The 21733-nt window shown below is 36.9% G+C and overlaps 1 protein-coding gene across 4 annotated transcripts in view; it reads right to left on the reverse strand.

Annotated features, from left to right (window-relative positions):
• Positions 1-12025: 12025 nt before the first annotated feature.
• Positions 12026-21733, reverse strand: part of cacnb4b (calcium channel, voltage-dependent, beta 4b subunit) — a 31978-nt gene continuing 22270 nt past the window's right edge. For 3 of the 4 annotated variants that reach the window (XM_046856811.1, XM_046856831.1, XM_046856840.1), the window contains 9 exons: positions 21247-21296; positions 20970-20989; positions 20044-20124; positions 18139-18197; positions 17905-18014; positions 16845-16996; positions 16227-16322; positions 14684-14869; positions 12026-14107 (listed from right to left, as the gene is read on the reverse strand). In XM_046856811.1, the coding sequence (XP_046712767.1) occupies positions 13835-14107; positions 14684-14869; positions 16227-16322; positions 16845-16996; positions 17905-18014; positions 18139-18197; positions 20044-20124; positions 20970-20989; positions 21247-21296 (1027 nt within the window). In that variant the 3' untranslated portion in view covers positions 12026-13834. The remainder of the gene's footprint in view (positions 14108-14683; positions 14870-16226; positions 16323-16844; positions 16997-17904; positions 18015-18138; positions 18198-20043; positions 20125-20969; positions 20990-21246; positions 21297-21733) is intronic. The other variant, XM_046856822.1, reaches the window with a different exon arrangement.

Below are 21733 nucleotides of genomic sequence, written 5' to 3' on the forward strand. Positions count from 1 at the left end.
GGGTGTTGTTGAAGTGTCCATTTCGCTTCAAGCAAGTCATTTTCATAGATTTCGTTTTACACAATCAACCTCCAAAAGACACTTCCTGCTTATCTCTTGTCCATAGTTTTGACTGAAATGAATCCAAACCCTGAGATTTCTTTAGATTTGTAAGATTGTAAAACCTCTAGCAACTTCATAACCAATCTTTCTACATGAAAGAGTTCACAGATATTCACATGAATTCAGCACACAAGACTAAGTAACAATGTTAAAAAAAGGTAAGAAGGTCCTGCTTCCTACATTGTGCAGCTATGATCTTGATATAGTATATAACGGTACACATCATTGACACGTTTATGTCCACTTCAGGTGATCCTAAAAACCTTTTCAGTACAGATCTTTCGTGATGAACACAAGCACAAATCTTTAGCGCATTAGGCATACCTGTCTTTGTCTTTCACGTGTAAGATTGTAAAATCTAAGGCATTGGAAAGACTAGGGGGGGAAACTCCACCGCAAGAAACCTCTTTAGTCTCTGATCTATTATTCATGTTTAGCCTTCAAAGGAATGGTATATCGCCATGCCAGACAGCACTGTCTGGTCTACATCTGCTCTCACTTTCCTGCATCAGAAATGACGGAGGCCCGTTACTTTGGATACGTTTTACGCATTGGACCAGAACAGAAGGAATTGTAAATCATAAATGTAGCATACGGTCAATGTATTTTCACTTTCTTTCTTGAATAATTTGCTGGGACATAGGCAGTTTGGTGTTTAAACTCTTTGTACAACATCAACCCAGTAGACCTTTATCAATGTGTATGTGTGTGTGTGTGTGTGTGTGTGTGTGTGTGTGTGTGTGTGTGTGTGTGTGTGTGTGTGTGTGTGTGTGTTATTTACTCAACATAACACATTACACTTCAGCTCTAAGGCAGCATTAAAGGCATGAATATTACATGTGTCCTTGTAAATAAGGCAATGACTCATCATTCTGTCATCTCTCTCTCTCTTTCTCTGTCTATCTGTGTCATCATTCTGTCATCTCTCTCTCTTTTTCTCTATCTATCTACCTATCTATATCTTTCTGTGCGCAATCTAAATTTACAACAGACAGAGTGTCTATATAACCGCCCATTTCTATGGGTAACTTTTTATATTTTATTAGATTTTTTTTTGTACAAAATCTCTAGCTGAGAACTATTCTGAACAAATTAATGAATTTCTCTTTTTAAAAGCTTTGACCCAAATATGCTGGTTTGCTTGGTCACAGTGTTCCTGATTCCATGAAAATGAAAAGGTATCTTATAAATTTTGCTCCCCATCAATTTCCCTGTAATCCTGTTCTAAACATAGAAGTTGAACACGGACGTTATGTAACACCTTTATAACATTTATATTTGTAAAACCTTACAAATTGCAATTAGACCCCGGTAATGGCACAGTGAAAGATTAGGTAAAGACCACTAAATTGTCATTTTCACACATTATGAGAGAAAATAATTAATTGATAAATTCAATAACTATTTAGCCATATGACTTTAAAAATGTTGTTGACTACATGGACACAGGTCATCACCAGTATCAAATCCTTGGTTCAAAAAAATTGACATGTACAGTTTGATAAAACCCTTTAAAAAAACCTTGCAATTTAAAGCATTACTGTAGCCTGGTGACTCAGAGGGGGATTCGTTAAGACGTAATGTCAGGATGTCACCTAATTTTCTTTCATTGTCTTTACCTCCAAAACATCTTCATATCGCCCGGGGGGTTTGGGGCAAACGAGAAGACTATAGGTAAAGTGTAGGTCAAACGGAAGCCATGGAAGCTTCACTCCAGACACTAAATTCAGATTATTATACTGACTTATTTTTGGCTTCAGTACAACGATTCAGTTCATTCATCTGCTGTCATTCACTGCAGCTCCAGATAACACCTCACCCACACGTTCCTCTTTTTTCAACAACCTGAATGTCTGTGGTAGCCATGGATACACCTGAGAAATAGAAAAAGAAAGAGCAAACGAGCAGGGAAGAGAGACACAGAGAGAGAGAGAGAGAGAGAGAGAGAGAGAGAGAGAGAGAGAGAGAATCTGACTCACTGCTAAGCTGACTAATACCATTAGCCTTCAGTGTCTTTTGAACCACTTATACAGTAAGTGATAAACACTCTGTGGTTTGACTTAAATTAAACTTTTCCAGTTTCTGTTAAACAACTTGCCTTTTAAATAGCACAAAGCAGGAGGTTCCACATGTCCAAACCTGTTTTTTTCTCTCTCTTTTTATGGTAGACTTCCTACATAGTTACTACACTTGTTGTCTAGGCAAGATCATGATAGCGTGACTGTCTGCAGCTAAACAAGTCTGTTATCAAGGTTAAGTCCTTTCATTTCAATTTTACTTTAGCAAATACTGATAATTACCTACATTCACGTATACAGTTTATAACTGCTATCACTTTTAAAGACTTTCCAAGTGCAATTTTTGCTACAAGGTCAACACAAAAGATCTTGAAGTACAAAATGTGACTGGCAGTACAATAACCTGTATGAATAAAATAGAATATAGCTGCACACTTTTGACATTTAGAAAAAAGTGTCAATGGCATTGTTAGAACCCCCCAAAACATCCTTAATTAGCAGTTTAAAAAACTTTGAATTGCTGTAAGAGTAAGTGGTTAAGCCTTGTGGGAGGAATATGAACAAAAAGAACTTGCTAAAATAGTATACCAATATAGCATAGTACACTGGGTACATGGGAGTAGTGTTTCATATTGCATTATATAACATTACAAATCAAAGATTATATCAGTATAACAAACAGGCACTGGGAGCTAGACACTCTGCAGAGTCACTCTGCGATATATTATTCAGGCACACGATTGCTGAAGGCAATCTCCTCACACCTTTCCATTGTCATTCCTCCATTTGAGCCCATTTACGCTGAACCCAATGCGTAGGGGGTCTAAGCTGTGAGCTTTGACACATGCTGATGAGCCAGGGGGAGGGCATTGTGTTGTAAGAGGTGAGAGATCGTTCTCCCAGACCCAAGTCCTAGTGGGGACTGTGCTATAGGACATGCAGGTACACACATTAAGTCAAATGGACTTCAGCTGTGGGAAATAGATTGAGAGGGCTGGTTGGTGTTGGAGCCATCATCACCCCCTCCTCCATTTCTCCATGCATCTGTCCCCTCCTCCATGCTTTGTTGAAACCCAAGTAATGCTGAGTGAGAAAGCAAAAGCACGGATTTAGGCTACGGGATTTGGTATGCATATGGTGAGAAAGGGAAGAAGTGCGTGGAGCATAAAGGAGATGGGAAATCTTTGAGATGATCTAAAATAAGGTAATCCAAAGTTCATAGTAGCCATGGAAATTCTCTGCCAATAGCAAAGGAAAGTCAGTATACTTTTGGCTTAACACACAACCCAACTGAAGATTTGTTTTTTTAAATGAGAAGGCTCAAACAAGAACAATGAATTAAAACAATACTCATCTTATTAGAATGAACTGTTTCATCCCACCCACATACTCCTGCCAAACTATATTACATTTTCTATTTTACACTAAGCAAATACAATGACTCAGTTTTGATCTTTTATATTTCTTCCTCTTTTTTTTGTCTCAAGGGAGGTTAATAAACTAGGCGTATTTTTAAATGTCATGGCACTGAGAGGAATCTAACCTCTGATGATGAGAACAATGCCGAAGGAAGAAAAAAACACACCTTATGACAGAAGAGAGCTGTCACTGTTGTGTAGTATGACCTTTTGGTACAGCAGTGAGAAGTGTCCATAAAGTGAGTGACATTACTGCCACCTCTGATGGAGGATGCCACTGATTGGCTGGCTTGGAATAGCAAGGCAAATAGACGTTAGTCATCTCTCATGTCACTTAGTACCGGTGTAAGCACACATAATCATTAATGATGCAGGTCACTAATGGGTTGTGTAGCAGCAGGCAGCTGAAGGCTACTGTGTAGTGTGTATCTGCAGTGTGTATCTGCAGGATAAACCTTCTTTGACTCTAAACCAGATCTAGTTTTTGGTTAATAAAATGATGGAATTTGACAATAATCAAAATGTTAATTATCGCTAAACTTCTCTAACTATTCAATTTACATTTATACTTATAGCATTTGGCAGACGTCCTTATCAAGAGGGATTTACTTTGTAGTCTTCTTCTTTTAAAAAATATTGTTTTCTACTATATACACTACATGTATAAAAGTTTGTGAACACTTGACCATTACATTGAAAACTCACAATTGTATAGGCTGTCTTTGTGCGATGAAGCATGTAACTATTCCTTTGCCAAAACCAAAAGGTCCAAACATGTCATGGCAATCCCCTTTGAGACACAAAGCAAGGTACATTCAACAGGGTTTGCCTAGGTTGGTGTAGAAGAATTTGACTGGGCTGTAAAGAGACCTGACCTCAACCCCATCAACCCCACTGAGCACTTCTGGAATGAAATGGAAAGTCGACTGCATCCAGACCTTCTTTTCACCCCAGCTATGCTTCAAAATCTAATGAAAAGGCATACAGTTTTCTTGGAAATCTTTTCATTAGATTATTTTTAGCCCACATTTTAAACTTCATAATTATTATTCATTGTTTTAGAGAGACAGTGATGAGATGTTAAACATGTATATGAGTATGATCCTCAGATGATGGTCATATCAGGATCTGAAAATATTATTAAGCTAAAACTGATATAAAGTAAGAATTAAACTGAGTAGGAATGCATTATTTGGCTTCAATAAATAATTAAATAAATACAGACACAAAGAGTTGATTTACAATAGATCTTCAGAGATATATACTAAACCAGAAAATATTCTGGTTTAGTTCACACTTATTTTGTGTTTAAATTTGAGGCAACTATTATTTATTCTAATGCTATTAACTATTATATACTATAAAATATGTACTACATTATATTATTAACTATTATTATACAACTCAATACTAATATTTAAAGTACAAATTGAATAACAAGTAAAATAATCGCATTGCATAACACAAGTAGATTTTTTTTCTAGTATCATTTAAGTGCTTGGTGAAGTTGCAGGTGTTTAGAAGACAGCCAATGACTCAAGTATTTGGACAGCCAGAGAAAAAAATTACTTTACAACCTGGGTGCCTGTACAGAGAAGCTTATTTCATTTCTTCACATTGTACCTTGAGGCATATTACAGTTAGGTCAAGCTGAGTCGTGATAAATAGGAGCATGGTGCCAAGTAATCATTTCAAGATATGAAAATAACTTCCTCTACATGTGTATGAAAAAAGTCAGCTCCAAGTGTTTGACTTGATGAGAGACTTGATGGCACTGTAATTGGTACATTTATGGTTTTATGATCAGCGAATCGGATGTTTTTCTGTGAACGTAGCAATTTTACGTGCCAACATCTTTGTATCCATTTTATGGGCTCTGCAGGACATATAATTTAACTAAAATCTATATTACAGTGTTTATTAAACAGCAACTGAACAGGCTACAGTGACTTTTTTTTTTTGGTAGATGTTCAGATGCTGTTTCTCCATCTGTCCTGTCCGAGTGAAAATTGGCCATGTGGTTTATTTTATTTTGCTTCAAAAGGTGAAGCACCTAAATGACATCATAATGCGTCTGTAAAAGTGTCTGCCAATTAACCAAAGAATATAGAAAAATGATCTGTGCTATCATGATAAATAATTAACAGGGTTGCTACCACCCTGAAGATGAGTTTTTCTCTGTAAATGCACAGCCTGGCATGTTTTATAGTTTAAATTATTAAAAAAGCCATTTATGTTACATTTAATGGGTGGAACAAATGATTCATAATGCCTCTAATGTTATAGCAGCCAGCTATTAATATTAAGGCATACGTCATTTCCTGACTTCTCTTGAAGGGTAATAAGGCAAAAGAAAAAAACTTGACTCTTACTGAGAAATAGTGAAACATAAAGATTGAATAAATAATTTTAATAAAACATTCCTGCTGAGTTTCCTTGGAATAAATTCAGCAGGTCAAAAGAGCAATAAAATCACATTTTAAGGAAATAATAAATGAGAATAAACCGATCTATTCACCCTTGATTCACTGAAACTGCACAGGTTATTAGCCAGGTTGCTGTTGTCACCCATGATGCACTGGCAGAAGTCACTGAGTGCACCCTGACGTGTGACCATCTGTGCTTGCACTAGCATTCTGCCAATTCACATAAATTCATGTAGGCTTATACTGCAGCCTGCTTCCATTTATTATTTAACAGCCTTGGTGCAACAGTTTTAAAATCCAAAGTCCCAATGTCATATCTGTCTTTTTTTTCAAGAACTTTTTGATGTTATTGCAATTTTACAAGCTTTCAACTATGTTCAAAATTATATTTTGCCATTTTGAAAACAACATTAACAATAACTTGATAAATTGCACAGCTACTGGCCAAACAAGCAAAAGAAAAAAAGTTTCTCAAATTATTTTTTTCAAAACTACAAAATCTGCATATTTACGTCTGGCATCGTTTCAGGGTTTACACTTATAAGGTTTTATTAAAATACTTATGTTATACAATGTGTGGCTGTTTCCAAAAACAATTTTGCAAAAGGAAAAAAGTTACATTGATAAAGGAAAATATTCCATGACAGACAGACATACAGACAGACAGACAGACAGACAGACAGACAGACAGACAGACAGACAGACAGACAGACAGACAGACAGATAGATAGATAGATAGATAGATAGATAGATAGATAGATAGATAGATAGATAGATAGATAGATACTTCATTCATCCCAATGGGACATTTACAAGAGGAGGATGTCAGTAAACAGTATTAGTTTCCTTTAAGAGCTAAATGCACCTCCTGAAATTTTTTTGCCAACAATTACAATTGTTAACTTATTAATGAATGACACACTGTGCGTTTCAACAACACTTAATGTTTTAGAACATCGGCAAGACAATTAAGCACGTATTCTATAATCAGTTGTTCCCTGACCAGCCTCTATTTATTATCTCTTGGTTAATGTTAGTAAGGCACACACACACACACACACACACACACACACACACACACACACACACACACACACACACACACACACAAAGCTTTTCATGTTATTAAAAAAAAAAGCTAAAAATGCAAAGTCCTCTTTCCTGAACACTTTTCCAACGGTCCCCAAAACTCACTTTGTCAGTGGTGACACTGGAGACGCTGCCCAAACATCTACTTAAACAACTTTTTACTGTATCAACCTATATTTATCTGTTTGAGTTGTTTATGGTACTATAAAATTGTATTCAAATAAGTAATTGCAATAATATTAACCCTCTATTTATATTAAAGCTGGAACTTCTGTAAAGAAGAAGAAATTACTCAACACCTTCAGACCAATCAGACTGAAAATGTTGTCTCTGTGAGACTGAATTCTAAATTTAAACCCGAAAGACTTTCTTTTTTTCTTGTGTATATTTGTAATGGCCATTTCCCTCATGTTCCTTTTATGTCTAAACCCACAACTATATTAATAAACATGGTAACATGCCAAAAAAAAAAAAAGATGAGTACCAGCACTTATTTATTTATCCAACAAGAACATTTTAATGCAAATCCTCCCCCACATGTCACTGTCTCTTTCCCTTGCCATCCGTGGGTGTTCACAGAGTTACCAACCGAACTGTTTTCAGTGCATCACTTACAGAAAAGCACATAGATGCCTATTTAACAAAAGGTTAAAATGACCTGAGTGATTTTATAGCATGTGGATGCCAGTCGTCATTCCCCGTAAGAGAGCCGTCGTTTTACTGGAAAGGATAAACTTAGATGTTGCTTGGCAACAACAAAGTATTGTTTTGTTCTAGTTACATAACATCCTAAAGGAGTGCATTATAAAAAGTAAGGTATTTTTATTAAGAAGTAGACAAGCAACACAAGAATGCAAACTAGATATATTTACATATACATGATATTGGCTGAATTGTTTTATAGCGTTAATAGAAACTCTTTGGTCTTAATGCAAAATGAAGAGCAAAGAGAGTTCAAAGACAGGATGCGATTGTGATTTCAGTGACTGAAGGTTAATGAGAACACAGATAGAAAACAGTGCCTCGTTATTTCCTACATAATGGTCCTACATTCTCTAAGCAACTTATCTAAAAGCTGACCAGATAAGAATAGATCTAATAACACTGATATGAAAGAAGAAGAATAAATCCATACTTTTGATTAGTTTTCAGGTTTTCCTAGGGCAGAAAGAGAACATGATTGGCAACAGTGGCTACATCTGCCTCCATCGAGGGGAATGGATATTAGAGATATAAACAGGAAAAGATTTTTCTTGTAGCAGAAATGACTGCCCTCTGCTGTTTATATTGAGGATTGTTTTAGAAAGTAATGCTAATACTTTGCTAAAAGCATTAGCAAAAATCAACCAAACGATTGATTAATAAACAGATTACAATATCTACCCACATATTTTCTTTTACAGGTTTAATACACTCATGTTGTTTGTAACACACTTGTGCCACTACGCTTTAGTCAGCCTGTGTGTAGTTAGTTGTTAGTGGTGGGTTGTAACGAAGTAAATGTAATTCGTCACTGTACTTAAGTAGGTTTTTTCGTGTATCTGTACTTTAATCAAGTATTTCTATTTTGGGGAGACTTTTACTTTAACTTCACTATATTTCTAAGTAAAATATTTTACTTTTCACTCAACTATATTTGGCAAAATCAGTCGTTCCTTTTAATTTATGAGTGGATAAAAACTTAACTGGTCAAACACGCAGCAATCCACCAATCAGGGTAAAGCGCAGACTGTGCAGTGGCGAATTTAGGCATATGATGAGACATGGGCAGTCACAGTGCGTCAATGCAAAAAAAATTACAAATCGATCGATTTTTTTTCCCGCTCATTTGCACAGTCGACATTATTGAAGTTTCCTCACTCATACAGAAAAGGGAAGGCGGGGTTTGGGTGACGTTACGTCATTAAGGAGAGCTGAATCCTAATTTTGGCTGTAAAAAGGTCTAAACCATCAGGAGCCCAATTCCGAAAAAAAAGAAACAAGAAGTAGGGGGTAAACAAGCTAAAAATAAAGGTGTATGCGCAGCTCTATCACTCATCTCGTTATAAGGATAGTGAAGGTTAATGCATTTTATGAAATCTGCTAATATCTGTATATCACTTATGCTGTGTTGCCTGCTGCGCTTTTACGCATAAAGCAACAATATTTATTTTAGTTTGCATAACATTATAGTTTATAGTACGAAGTTTATCATAATGTCTGTAGCTTGCAACAAAACAATTGCAGCCTAACTAGTCCAGTTGGATTGTAGTTAAACAGCACTTATTGATTTCTTTACCTTTAACTAAGGTGATGTAATAAAGGTTTTCTGTGATTGTACTGAAAAGGTCCTGAACTGAGTTCATCCCCAATGCAGCTTAAAAGGCTAATTATAAAAACATATTATAAGGATATAGATGTTGTAAGTATCTAAGGCTACAATTAGCCGAGGAGTTTTTGGTTCTTGGTTCGGAGAGTTTGATAAATTGTGCACAATAACAAGTGTATTTAATTGTATAATAAATGCATTTAGGGTGATATTTATATATGAAATTGAGCTTTTAGAAATGTGTACAGATTTGTGGACTGCTCTGAGAATATGCCTTACTCATTTAGTCTAGTCAAGTTTATTTCTGTAGCGCTTTTCACAATGGACATTGTCTCAAAGCAGCTTTACAGAATTTAAGAATTGAATGATGTGTATTTATCCCTGATGAGCAGCCTGGGGTGAATGTGGCAAGGAAAAACTCCCTTAGATGTTATGAGGAAGAAACCTTGAGAGGAACCAGACTCAAAAAGGGAACCCATCCTCATTTGGGTGACATCAAGAGTGTGATTATTAATCTTTAAAACAATACCAAACACCAGGGAGTGAAAACTAACATGAGCACTGGAATAGAAGATTATGAGAAATGTCCTTTCTACAGACGTATACAGTCATTATGACTCTATAAGTTTTTATGGAACCAGGAGCCACTGAGCAACTCATAAAACAGCTTAACATTTGAGATTATCATAGTTCCAACACCAGCTTCTCCATGCCAGAGCCTTTAAACATTTAAAGAAGTCCAATGTCCAAACAGTACATGAAGTGGAATCCAAATAGCGCTAGTACATCTCTAGATAGTTTGGGATGGTAGTTTGGGGGGTAGGCATTTAGTGACTGTAGCTGAAGCAGAGAGCTTTTCAAAGGAACCATCATTGCCGGTTGGTGGTATCTACTTAGCACAAATTTTGGTGTGGTAAATAAATATACTGTATATTCAGCGTGACCACCTGATAGCTTTCTCTGCCTACGTTTACGTTTATTGGCCAACTGATGCTTTCCAGGGAAGCCTTGCCCTCTGGCGCAGGTGTTTTAATGATGACACAAAGCTTGCACTGTTTAACATAAACGCATCATGGATACCCAGCATAACTTGTGAAATCAGAGAGGACGGAATAACATACTGTAAATGTTTTTTGCCCATTTGCTTACACAGTAAAGTACACCATCAAGTAGCCGTAATTTCTCCTAATGCTTCAAGACTCTTGAGCACGTTACGAGCTTCACCGGAATGCTCACACCATGAAGCTCTTCTACACCTACCAACATAAAACAAAACCCTGAACAGGTTTCTGCTGTCTCTCCTGGAGTTCTTCTAAAGATAAGACTGGCAATGGGCATTGCTGGGTGTCTTGGTTAACCCAAAAGATCTAGACTATAGACTCCACCCCTACTTCCCAATCCCTTTGTTCTTCTAAGAACGCAAATACCTCAGCACCTCTAAGGAAACACTGACCCACGGACACACAAGAAGTGCTTTTGGTAGTCTGAATGGTGGCACTGGACCTGAACATGTTTTAATTAGTACCCATTTCAAACTGTTCTGCTTCTTCAAGCAGTGCAACATAAGGCACAATCATCAGCCACTGGCTGATGTGATTATTAATGAAGGGCTTTAAACTTAGAGCATCAGCCACCACATTCTTACTGCTAGGTATGTACTTGATGCTGAAGTGGCGCCAGTTTGGAGACCCATGCATCATGTATATCAGAGAAAGCATTCATCACCCCTTGTTCCTTCAGTAGACAAAACAGTCTGGTTTTGCACAGTCATGGTCCCCTCATGACCACAATCACACTGCACATCGTCTTCATCTGCCAAAACAGGAGACACATCAGCTAGCCTTGTTCTGTTTTAGAGTGACAGGCTTGTGGGACGGGTTAATCACCTTAACCGGTACCCATCTGTCACCAGGTAACGTAGCGATAATGCTTAATAGTAACACCGTTCCTCTTTGTTTGTGCCCTAACTGGCACAGTTCTGCCCACAGAGAGCTTGCCCCACACAAGGTGCTCCTGCCGAGGGAATAGATTGATGGCCTGAGTTCATTTTGCTGTACCAACAACAGTTGAAATACTAACGCCTTTCCACCTGTTATGTCTGGACAGAGTATTGAAGAACTGTTCAACCACTGGCTCTCCAGTAACTTTTAGATTTCATAAGTTGACTGAGAATATGCTTGATAATAGTGGCACCAACGATGAACTGGTCCTGTTGCTCTGGTAAAACTAAGGTAGGCACAGCAACAGAATGCCCATAGACATTCATTTTTAGCTGATAAATACGCTTGTAAATAATTTCAACCTTTTGCTGAATTCATACCTTTATGCTGCATTATGTATAAAGAAAAAAGATAGCTTGTTTGCTATGGTGAGGTAATATAGGTGTATCCTTGTCTTATAGATTGATGTGTAGCCCCTTATTGTTCACTCGACCATGTTTTTAAACCTTGCACACAAAGGAATCTGTGATTCTCCAGGATGAAAAGTTTGCAGAAAGCAGAGCTGAAAATAGAAAAAAATACAAGTTTTAGACATCTGTTTTTTTCCCGCCTTCCAAAGCATAACAATACCATTGGAGTGACATCTAGTGGTAAAACAAAGCTTCTGCACTTTTCTGTATTTTGTAACCCTCTTTTTCTATGCCCCAAGAAAAAACCCGACACATTTTCAAAATGGCCATTTATTTTTTTTCTCTCTCTTTAATTTTTATTTGTAAAAGAAAACTTAAATACTGCTAGATTTGTCTTTTACACCATTATTTCCATAAAACCTTTTTTTCTTTTAAATCTGGTTTTATAAATGAAAATCATATATTGTGCATGCAGTTTGCATTTCCCTTATTAATTTCACAAAAAAGAAAGAAAGAAAAAAAAAATATATGGATCTTTTTTTTTTTTCCTTGTCGAGGTGGAGCTCAGAATGGAGCTGGAAAAGGGATGAAGAAGGTGTTCTGTGTGATTGTCTCAAGCAGCAAACTCAGAGATGAATCTTCAGTGCAGTCTATGATGAATTATGGGCATTGAATCTCGATCCGTTTGTTTAATTCATCCTCAATTATAGTATTAACAGAGAAGCATGCTCATAGACAACTGCATACAGAACGTACGTGTTTGATTACGTCTTGCGGTCGTAATGTTTTTTTTTTCTTCTTGTTTTAAAATCTTTTTTTTTTTTTTTTGAAATGCACAAACTAGCATAAATCAATGAGAGAAAATCCAGGCTCTTGAAACGTTCAGGTTTCCTTGTACATGCATGCTTATATCCATGGTTTAGGTCGGCCTTTCCATCATGGCGCGTTCAAGTAGAAGAGAAAAACTTTAGCTAATGAGATCCGAGATGTAAATCCGGTTTGTCTTCCAGAGATCAGTGCACATCGTGGTGATTAAGATCCTGAAGAGCCTGAGAATTTGTTGAAGCGCATCGAACCACAACGTCGGTCCGGAGACCATAGTGGCACCCATATGATCATGAGGGAGTATCATCTTTTGTTTTCTACCTGACACTCAGCACCTATGATGAAGACGTTTCCTGCAAATGAAGGTCTAAATCTGGGATCTGCTCATGCTTATTATCTAAAACGAAAAAAACCAACAACAAAAAATAAACAATTTGTTCAAATCTAAAGAGCAAAGTGTCATCTACATTTGATGAAAACTAGCTCGGAGCAACACTACTGCTTACCAGCCAATATGGTGTGCACCTCTTGGTTAAGCAGCTATTCTATTCCGCAAACAATGGCCTATGGTCAGATCGGTCATTGCGACCTTGGAAGCTACGAGGCAGCACTTTCACAGAAGTTACTTTCTTGTATTAAACGAAAAATTGTGTTAAAAGGTGCAAAAACCTATCATATTCTTTATTCGGCTGTATAAAAAAATCCCTCTTATCATAACTAGATCCAGAGGCTAGGGAAGACTCTAAGATCCTGGTCTTGCAGAATTCTATTCACAATCTGTAAATATAACAAAATATCACTGGCAGTGGGTTGGTATATCATCAGTATTAAGCCTGACTGTCTGACCGTCTGAGGAGTCTCTGCATCACAGCAAACATCCAACACCGAAGGAAGCATGCATTACGCACACGGTGTGGATCTGCTCTGTGGGCCTTTGTTTACTCTCCTCTCTAATCCCTGTCAGGGCTATCGTGTCTATATTTTTGAACATCTTCAGTTTTTTTGTTTCTTTTTTTTTTTTGGCTGGGAAAGTCTCGCCTTTTAGTAGGAGTAACAGAACGCACATAACAAACAAAGAAAGAAGAACGTATGAATGGTGGATTGCTGGAAGTCTGGATGATCCACGTTTATCTCAGGATGTCATTTGTGCAGATGGAGGTGCAAGTCAAGTCAGATGACTGGGCTTTCGAAGGAGCTTATGATGTCCAACAAAAAAAATAAAAATAAAAAATGCAATGGATACCAAAAAAACGCAATGTTAATTGACAATGGACTCAAGTGCAGGGGATGAAACTTGCTCAGAGCCGGTGGTGTGAGTCCTGGCTGTAGCTGCCCGGTGAGCTGCGGTTGCGGTGCGGTTTGTAGCTGTCTTGGTAAGGGTCCTGCTGCTCATCCATGTAGTGGTGATGGTCTCTACCCTGCTGTGAGCCTGACGAGCTGCGGTTGCCGCGGCCCTTGTGAGGACGCTCATTGTGGTAGTTTTCGTCTGGTGTCATCAGGTTGCGCCGCTCGTTGACTGTGGAGTGGTCTCCTGTGTGGTTGGCGTGTCGCGTTCTTGGGCCCTGCTGGTTCTGGGACAAAGGAAACTCGATCAAGACTTAAAACCAGTTTATACAATACACAAGAACACACAATTCTTTTCAGAAACGTTCAATTCTTTTGATGTATTGATTTTAAATGACCAGACCTGTGAGTTTCAATGTATTAAAGCCTCGTTTACTTTTCAGGACAAAATAACCAAAAAAAATAAGATGAATGCTTTAGGAATAACTGGAAGAATATGTCCAATAAAAAATTTATTTACTTAGATTTAATATGCACAACGTTAAAAAGTACCAAATAGGTTATGCAACCCAAAGCTGATTTTTTTCTAAAAATACCAATATATTTTTTTTATATAAATAAAAAAACCCAATATAATTTAATATTAAATGCGGCCTTTATCACGTATGTTATATCAGCTATAAATATTCATTCCCTAGAGCACTTGCTGACTAATAACTGTAGTAACTGTTTGGAAATAGGAAGTGGATATTTTATGATTTTATGCGGCGTTTGCAGATAAGTAGAGTATTGTGTGTGTGTGTGTGTGTGTGTGTGTGTGTGTGTGTGTGTGTGTGTGTGTGTGTGTATTTATAGATACTGACCTGCAAGCCAGAGATAGTGGAGGGATAAGGAGCGAGGGCAGAGGGGCCAAGGTTCCGCCCCAGCAGTGGGTTGAGTGGAGTGCTGCTGGAGGTGTGTGTGGCCTTCCAGTATGCCTCCAAATACTCTGCCAAGTGCTCACATGCATCCTCCAACTGATTCTCATCCAGAATAATGTCAAACATCTCCTGTGATTTCGAAATTGTGTGAAAAACATCTGTGTAGTTATTGTGTGCGCATTCATGACCATTTAAAAGTTATAACTTGCATTGATTTAGTGGAAAAACACCGACTAGACACTTAAAAGCATTTTACTACTGTATAAAGAAAAAACAAGAACTGGCCTAAAAACACACCTTGTGGAAGTCAGTGGTGGGCCGTCAGGGCCAGCAAGGCCTTCTCTGCTGGCCTAAACACTATCAGAAGCACTGATCTACATTTACAACCTAAATTCAAATATTTGTTTAATGAAATTGTATTAATTTATTCCCAACAGTTTATTCTCTTCATTTCATAGCGCTTCTCTTGGCTGCACTGCTTCCAGTACGTGTCTGTTAGATTTTTTTGTCCAGTAAGTTTTCAGCCTCTTTGTGCTGCCACGTCAATCTAATCTGCCCAGGGCCTTCAAAGTTTGTACTGCTGGCCTTTTTATTAATAGTCTCTAATAGCAATGGGTCTATTTCTTTAACCAATCAGATTTTCGCCTCACAGAATAGCATCAGCATTTTTTTTCATCCTCTGATTGGTTCGTCAGAGGGAAACTGTTACAGCCAAGGTTAACTGGCAAAACACGTCTGTAGCGTTCTGCACACATTAATACATCAGAGTTAGACTTTTTAATGCCTAAAATTAGGTTTCTAGTTCTGATGTCACCAACTTGAGAGAGAAAACTAAAACATTGGATCAAAGTCTGCACCATTTGAATGTTGTTTCACAATTTAAAATTAGCTTAAAAAGTGCTCGGACTTCCTTTGTCTTTTTGTATTATTATTTGCAAGTCAGCCCAAATTTTAATGAAAACATGACAAAATATTCCACACTAAAAACACCTATCAGGAGGCGCTACATGATCATTAAAGGTTAGATTGTGTTGCTTTTGGGGAAAAAAAACAATGCTGTTTTTTTTTATTACGAATATGATTATTTAAACATTAAGGAATAATAATTTCAGGTTTTTCTGGTGATAGAATGTGAAAATATCGATTCTCGAGTGTTCTAATCTTAAGTGTTGTAATTGCAGCAAAAAAGCAGGTGAGGGTTGAAATAGAAAATAAAAAAAAATGGCATACAATAGAGTGGAAAAATATGCCAAATAAAAAAAAATTCAAGCAAAAGGAATTTTTGAATTAGAAAAAAATAACTTTTTTAGGTGGGTTTTAAACTAATAAACTGTCAAACTCTCTGTTAGAGTGCAGATGGACAGATGAATGTAAACACACTAAGTGGCAATTAAATGGAAATGTATGAGAGAGAGAGAGAGAGAGAGAGAGAGAGAGAGAGAGTATGACAGAGAGAGAGAATTAGTTTCTGAATCAAATGACTTACTGGTGGACACTGTGCCAGTTTATCGGCTGCTACCAGCTGCACATTGAGATGTTTACTCTGAGATTTTCCTCTGGATTTAATAAGTCTTTGAAGGACCTGCAGAGCAAAAGAACATCACACACTCAATAATAGCCATGGATCAGAAATAGATTTCACCACTCTATCGCTATTTATGGCCTTACTATTACTGTCTATTGCTAATACTGTTACTTTCCATTATTACATTTACATTTGCGGCATTTAGCAGACGCCCTTGTCCAGAGCGACGTACAAAAGTGCATTGAGTCTCTAGCATGAATAAATCGACACTAGATTACAAACTTAAAATAATTCACACTACAACTCTTGATTTTTACAAAGCAATCTTGGAAAGTGCTAATTGAAGTGTTTTAAGAAGAGGTATGTCTTCAACCGTCGCTTGAAGATAGCCAGGGACTCCACTGTTTGGACATCCAGGGGAAGTTCATTCCACCACCTCGGTGCCAGAACAGAGAAGAGCCTTGAAGTACACTTACCTCTCATTCTGAGAGAAGGTGTTATTACCACAGAGAAGGGTTATTACCACAGTACAATGGCTGATGTCCAAAACTATTTTGACAGCGCATACAAGTTGAGTACCTTCGGCGAGGACACTTTGACGTGAACGATAATGGGAGCTAGTGATGTCTTCATTAGCTGAGCCGGGTGATTGATGGTGTCTGCGTCCAATACTACCAGCTGCAGGGAGCGCGCCAACTCGAAGATACGCTCAATCTCACTTTGCACTTCAGCTACACACAGACATATATGAGAAGATTTCAAGTTTCAATGCGTAAAATGTGTAAATCTGAATACTAATTAGAAATATAGTCACTGAATAATATGATTGTATGGCTAGAGTGGAACAGTGAGAGGAATCCTGAGCATTCATAGACACCTATGCAGCCAGTATCATTGTTTTTCAGTGTATCATAAATAGTATGTGACATGATGTAAATGATGTAATATAAATTATACAATGCATTTAAGAATTCTATTAAGTCAGAGTATATATGTTATTAACAGTAAAAGTAATTTGGACACAATTGTTTGTACTTAGAAATCAGTTGAAATTGCTTACTCAAAACTCATGACCATTCCTCAAGGTAATCCGACATAGAGTATACACACAGGACTGTAAATCTGAGATGAGCTATACAGCAGTATTTACAACTCAGATGTAATTACATACTAAATCTACTCTGTTATTCGCACAAGAAGTATGTAGAGGCGAAGTTAGCCAGAAAAAAGTCGTGTCTCGTTTACGTATGATTGTACGAGGATCAAGCTCTTTTTTATAAGATGCCAAATACAACCATAATTTCGGGGATAAATGAGAAAATTCAGGTCTTCTTCAGAAATTACCAGACATTCATTCAGACACTCTATCCGACATTTATTTTTGCGAACAGACAAGTACTTTTTATAATCTAAATGGGCTGCCAAGAAAATCCATGTAAGTAGCTGCATATCCAAACTCTGAACATGAAGTTTACCTGAGCAAAAATACAGACATAACGTTTGAAGCCACAGTGTGCAGAAATGAGTTTTTTTTTTACTTTTCTACTCTCTGAGAACGTTCCCCAAAAATATAACATACAGATTTTGTTAAACAGTATTTTTCTCTTTTTCAATCATTAAAAACTTAATTGTTTCTTACCGAGACTGGATCTAGTGTTGGAGCGTTCGATGATGGCTCGCTTACTCGGGTTGTTCAGCACAGATCTCTTAGCCAGGGAGATGTCAGCGGTCACACGCGTAATGGATATCCTAATCCGAAAAAAACAAACATACAATAGGTTTTGTCTCGTACTCACTTATGCAAGTGTAGTGTGTGAGAATAAAAACTCTTTTTAAAGTAATTTTAAAAAGTTGATTTCACTACTTTGCTCACCTGCCATCAAACCTATGCTTCAGGAAGTCAAAAAGAGCCTTTTGCATCATATCGGTCACCTATGTGCGTGCACGCACACACACACACACACACACACACACACACACACACACACACACACACACAAATTACACAAAAGATATGAATGGAAAATACATAAGATATTATTTACGGTCATTGCTTTAAGTCAATTTCCAATTGTGTGTTTATGTATGTATATGAATGCATAGGTGTGATGCTATTTTATAGTTATAGCTATTTTTATTTAAGATTTCAAGATGTGTCTGTTTTCAGTTCACCTTCAGTAATTGCATTATTCATGATGGACTCTATACAGGGATTCACTAGGTGTAAGGCAGGAATATACCCTGAACAGAAGTCCAGTTCATCACAGAGCATCATATACACACATTCACATATTTATTATTTACACCTAGTCAATTCACCCACTGGCATGTTCATAGGAGTTGAAAGAGACCGGTAGAACCAGGAGGAAATCCAGGTAAACATGGGGAGGATTTTTAAAATGCCACACTTGGTAAGCCGAGCTCAGAATCGACCCAGGAAGCTGTGAGTTGGCAATTGTGCTCTTATTGTGTCTTATTGTGTCTCGACCCCCTCTGCTCTATCCTACTGTATCCACCTGTAATGTGTTTACTATCCTAATTAGATTGCTTATTAATACATACCTGTTTCTTGTATCACCGTGAAGTCTCATTACATGTAATTGTACTTTATTGGGTTCTTACATCTTTCATGATTAATTCGCTCCAATTTCCCAAATCATTTTGATTAATGAATATTAACGAGATGATACTAACACTGCCTGCCTTTTCTTTGACCCATATGTTGGACTGTAATGATTATTTCTGCTCAATAAATGTATTCACTTATGTCCTTTGTTTCTACATACACATTACAGCTTACTAGAACTAGTGTATAATTGACTGTACATGGTAAACTGATAATCTGGTAATAAATGTCTAGGATATTTGGTCCTTGTTGTTTATTAATGATTCCATGTTTGTGATAAAAATGAACCAGATTTCATTGCTATTTTCAAGTTGTCTTGCTCTTCCCCTTGCATTCTGTCTAGCACTGTCTCATTCACTGACTCACTATCCCTTTCTCTATATATTTATTTATCCATCTCTTTCTCTCTCTCTCTCTTACCCTCATTTTCTTATTTCAAACCTTGCTCTACTTTCCAACCACTGACGTCTCCCGGAGCCTGGAAGGTTGTTGCCATGGCAACTGAGCAGCGGAGGAGGAGGAGCGTTCTTTTTTGTTTTGTCCATGCAAGTAGACCGAGAGGGGAGTACAGATTTAGCGATTTCTGCGGGCTTACAAAACACAGACTTGCATACACATACAGGAGGAACAACCTAGAAAAGTCCAAGAGACTGACAAACAAAAAAAAATCTATTTCCAAATCCAGGTTGTGGCGCATTCCATAAATGACACAAAATGTGATATTTATTTTTTCCATTTTAGTATACAAGTATGGACTGTGGCATCGCAAAGTTTATCCTTTGGGATTATATTATTATAATATAAAATGTCATATCATATAGAGAGGAACGAGGTTATGAGAAGAGAGGACATGATATTAAATCCAGTTTGATCTTTTTTTTTTCAATTTCTGCCTTGAAAAATTGCATTTTGCAAAATATGCATTTCAGCATCCTGCAAAATATATGAAATATTATATTAAATGTGATATTAAATAAAAAAATGCACTAAATGAAAACACTGCATTGGAAGTGCATTAACTTGCCCATTTATTCATACTAACTATATTAATGACTAATATTAATCATATAACTGTCAGCTTTTCTTATATTATGATATCATTAAATCCCAAATAAAAGCCAGATTAGACCACTGAGATCTTAAAACACTTACCTCATATCCTTTTAGGGAAGGACCAACCAGAACCACAGGCCTCATGGAGGGCACAACATCATATGGAGGCACATGCTCAGTCTGTAAAGAGTCATAGATATGCAGACATTAACTTCACAAGATTTGTCAACAATTGTTATTGTAATCTTATGCTGCTGAATTCTTGATTCTTTTAGCGCCAATATGTCATCATGTATAAACAGATTTGCATAGGGAACGCTCCACAAAACCATGTGAACTCATCTGTGTAATCAATGATAGGGTAGAGTTTTCATTGAGATTATTAAGCATTTTTGCAAGGAGTCTCCAGTGTCTGTGCTTTATATCAATCTTTGTATTTCACTTTTAAAAAGGAAAACCTTTGTGACAGAGGGTTTTACAGTTTCTCTGCAACAAAACAACCTATGAATTTGTATCTTGAAGTAAAGAATAGAAATGTATAATGGATTATACGACCATAATAGAAGGAACTTGTCATGCAGATGTTTGGCAACATTAAATGTAGCTATAAACAAAAGCATACTGTGCCATATAATTATTTATTAATGCATACATAATTATTAGTGTTAGTAAAAGATATTCCAAAGGTGACAAACGTTACTTCACTTTGGGACACTTAATAAAATGATGATGATGATGATTATTATTATTATTATTAATTATTTTGCTGTAACAGCTCACACTGTTAAGGTATACAAAAACTATTGAGTTAAATGTACTCAATTATTTACTCGCTTGTGCTTACTATTCTGTTTACTTAATTGTTCCACCGTAGGCTGCTGAAACAATACAATTTGCTTATGGGATAAATAATCAATAAAAAATGTAAATTGAGCGAATCTGAATATCAGCTTTAAGTTATAATTCAGCTTTAACTGATCAGCAGAGACTGAAATGTGTGTGTGTTTGTCCATATGTGCACTTACCACTTTTTGTTTCTGCTTGCCTGTAAAGAGAAAAAAAAAAACAGGACTTTAGAATAGTTGAACTGGTCTCAGCAAATGTCTAAAATGAATGCTTTCGGTCAGAACATTATCATTCGCTGCCCATCGCTCACAAGAAGCTGCTCGTTCTGTCTTTAGCCTTACACAGGACAGTGATGAAGTAAAATCGCCCACTGATGTGTTTTCGTGGTGATTCCTGTGACCCAACCCCACCCCACACAATCTCCCAAAGCCCCTCCCCCCCTGACCACAGGCTCACCTGATGACATCACATCCCCCAAGCTGGAGGAGGAGCTTCCGCTGGACTTACTAAAGAGATGAGCGAACAAACAAAGACACAGAGAGCACAGCATTAGGGTGACTCTTTATACACAGCAATGGGCTACTCTATTTAAATTAAATCTATATATATTAAGCGTTATATTATATTACTGCTATTACTATAGCAACTATAAGGATAAGTAATTAACTATTATAATACTATAATCAATTATATAAGCTCATTAAAGATCAGTATATCCCTAAAGGATTTCAGTCTAATCTATTGCAAGTTAAAAGCTATATACATTTTTACAGAATTCTAATCTCATTCTAAAGTTGTAGTACTTATGGTAACTGTTAAAGGAAACATTTGTAGGTGTATTACTTTATACTGGGATAAAGATTAGAATTCTGTATGCTTATGAATTACAACAAAAGAACATGAGAAACAAATGTGACAGACAAGACTTCTGATTTGACATGAA

The sequence above is a fragment of the Silurus meridionalis genome, chromosome 1 (genome assembly GCF_014805685.1).
Source record: "Silurus meridionalis isolate SWU-2019-XX chromosome 1, ASM1480568v1, whole genome shotgun sequence".
In the NCBI taxonomy this organism is placed as follows: domain Eukaryota; kingdom Metazoa; phylum Chordata; class Actinopteri; order Siluriformes; family Siluridae; genus Silurus; species Silurus meridionalis.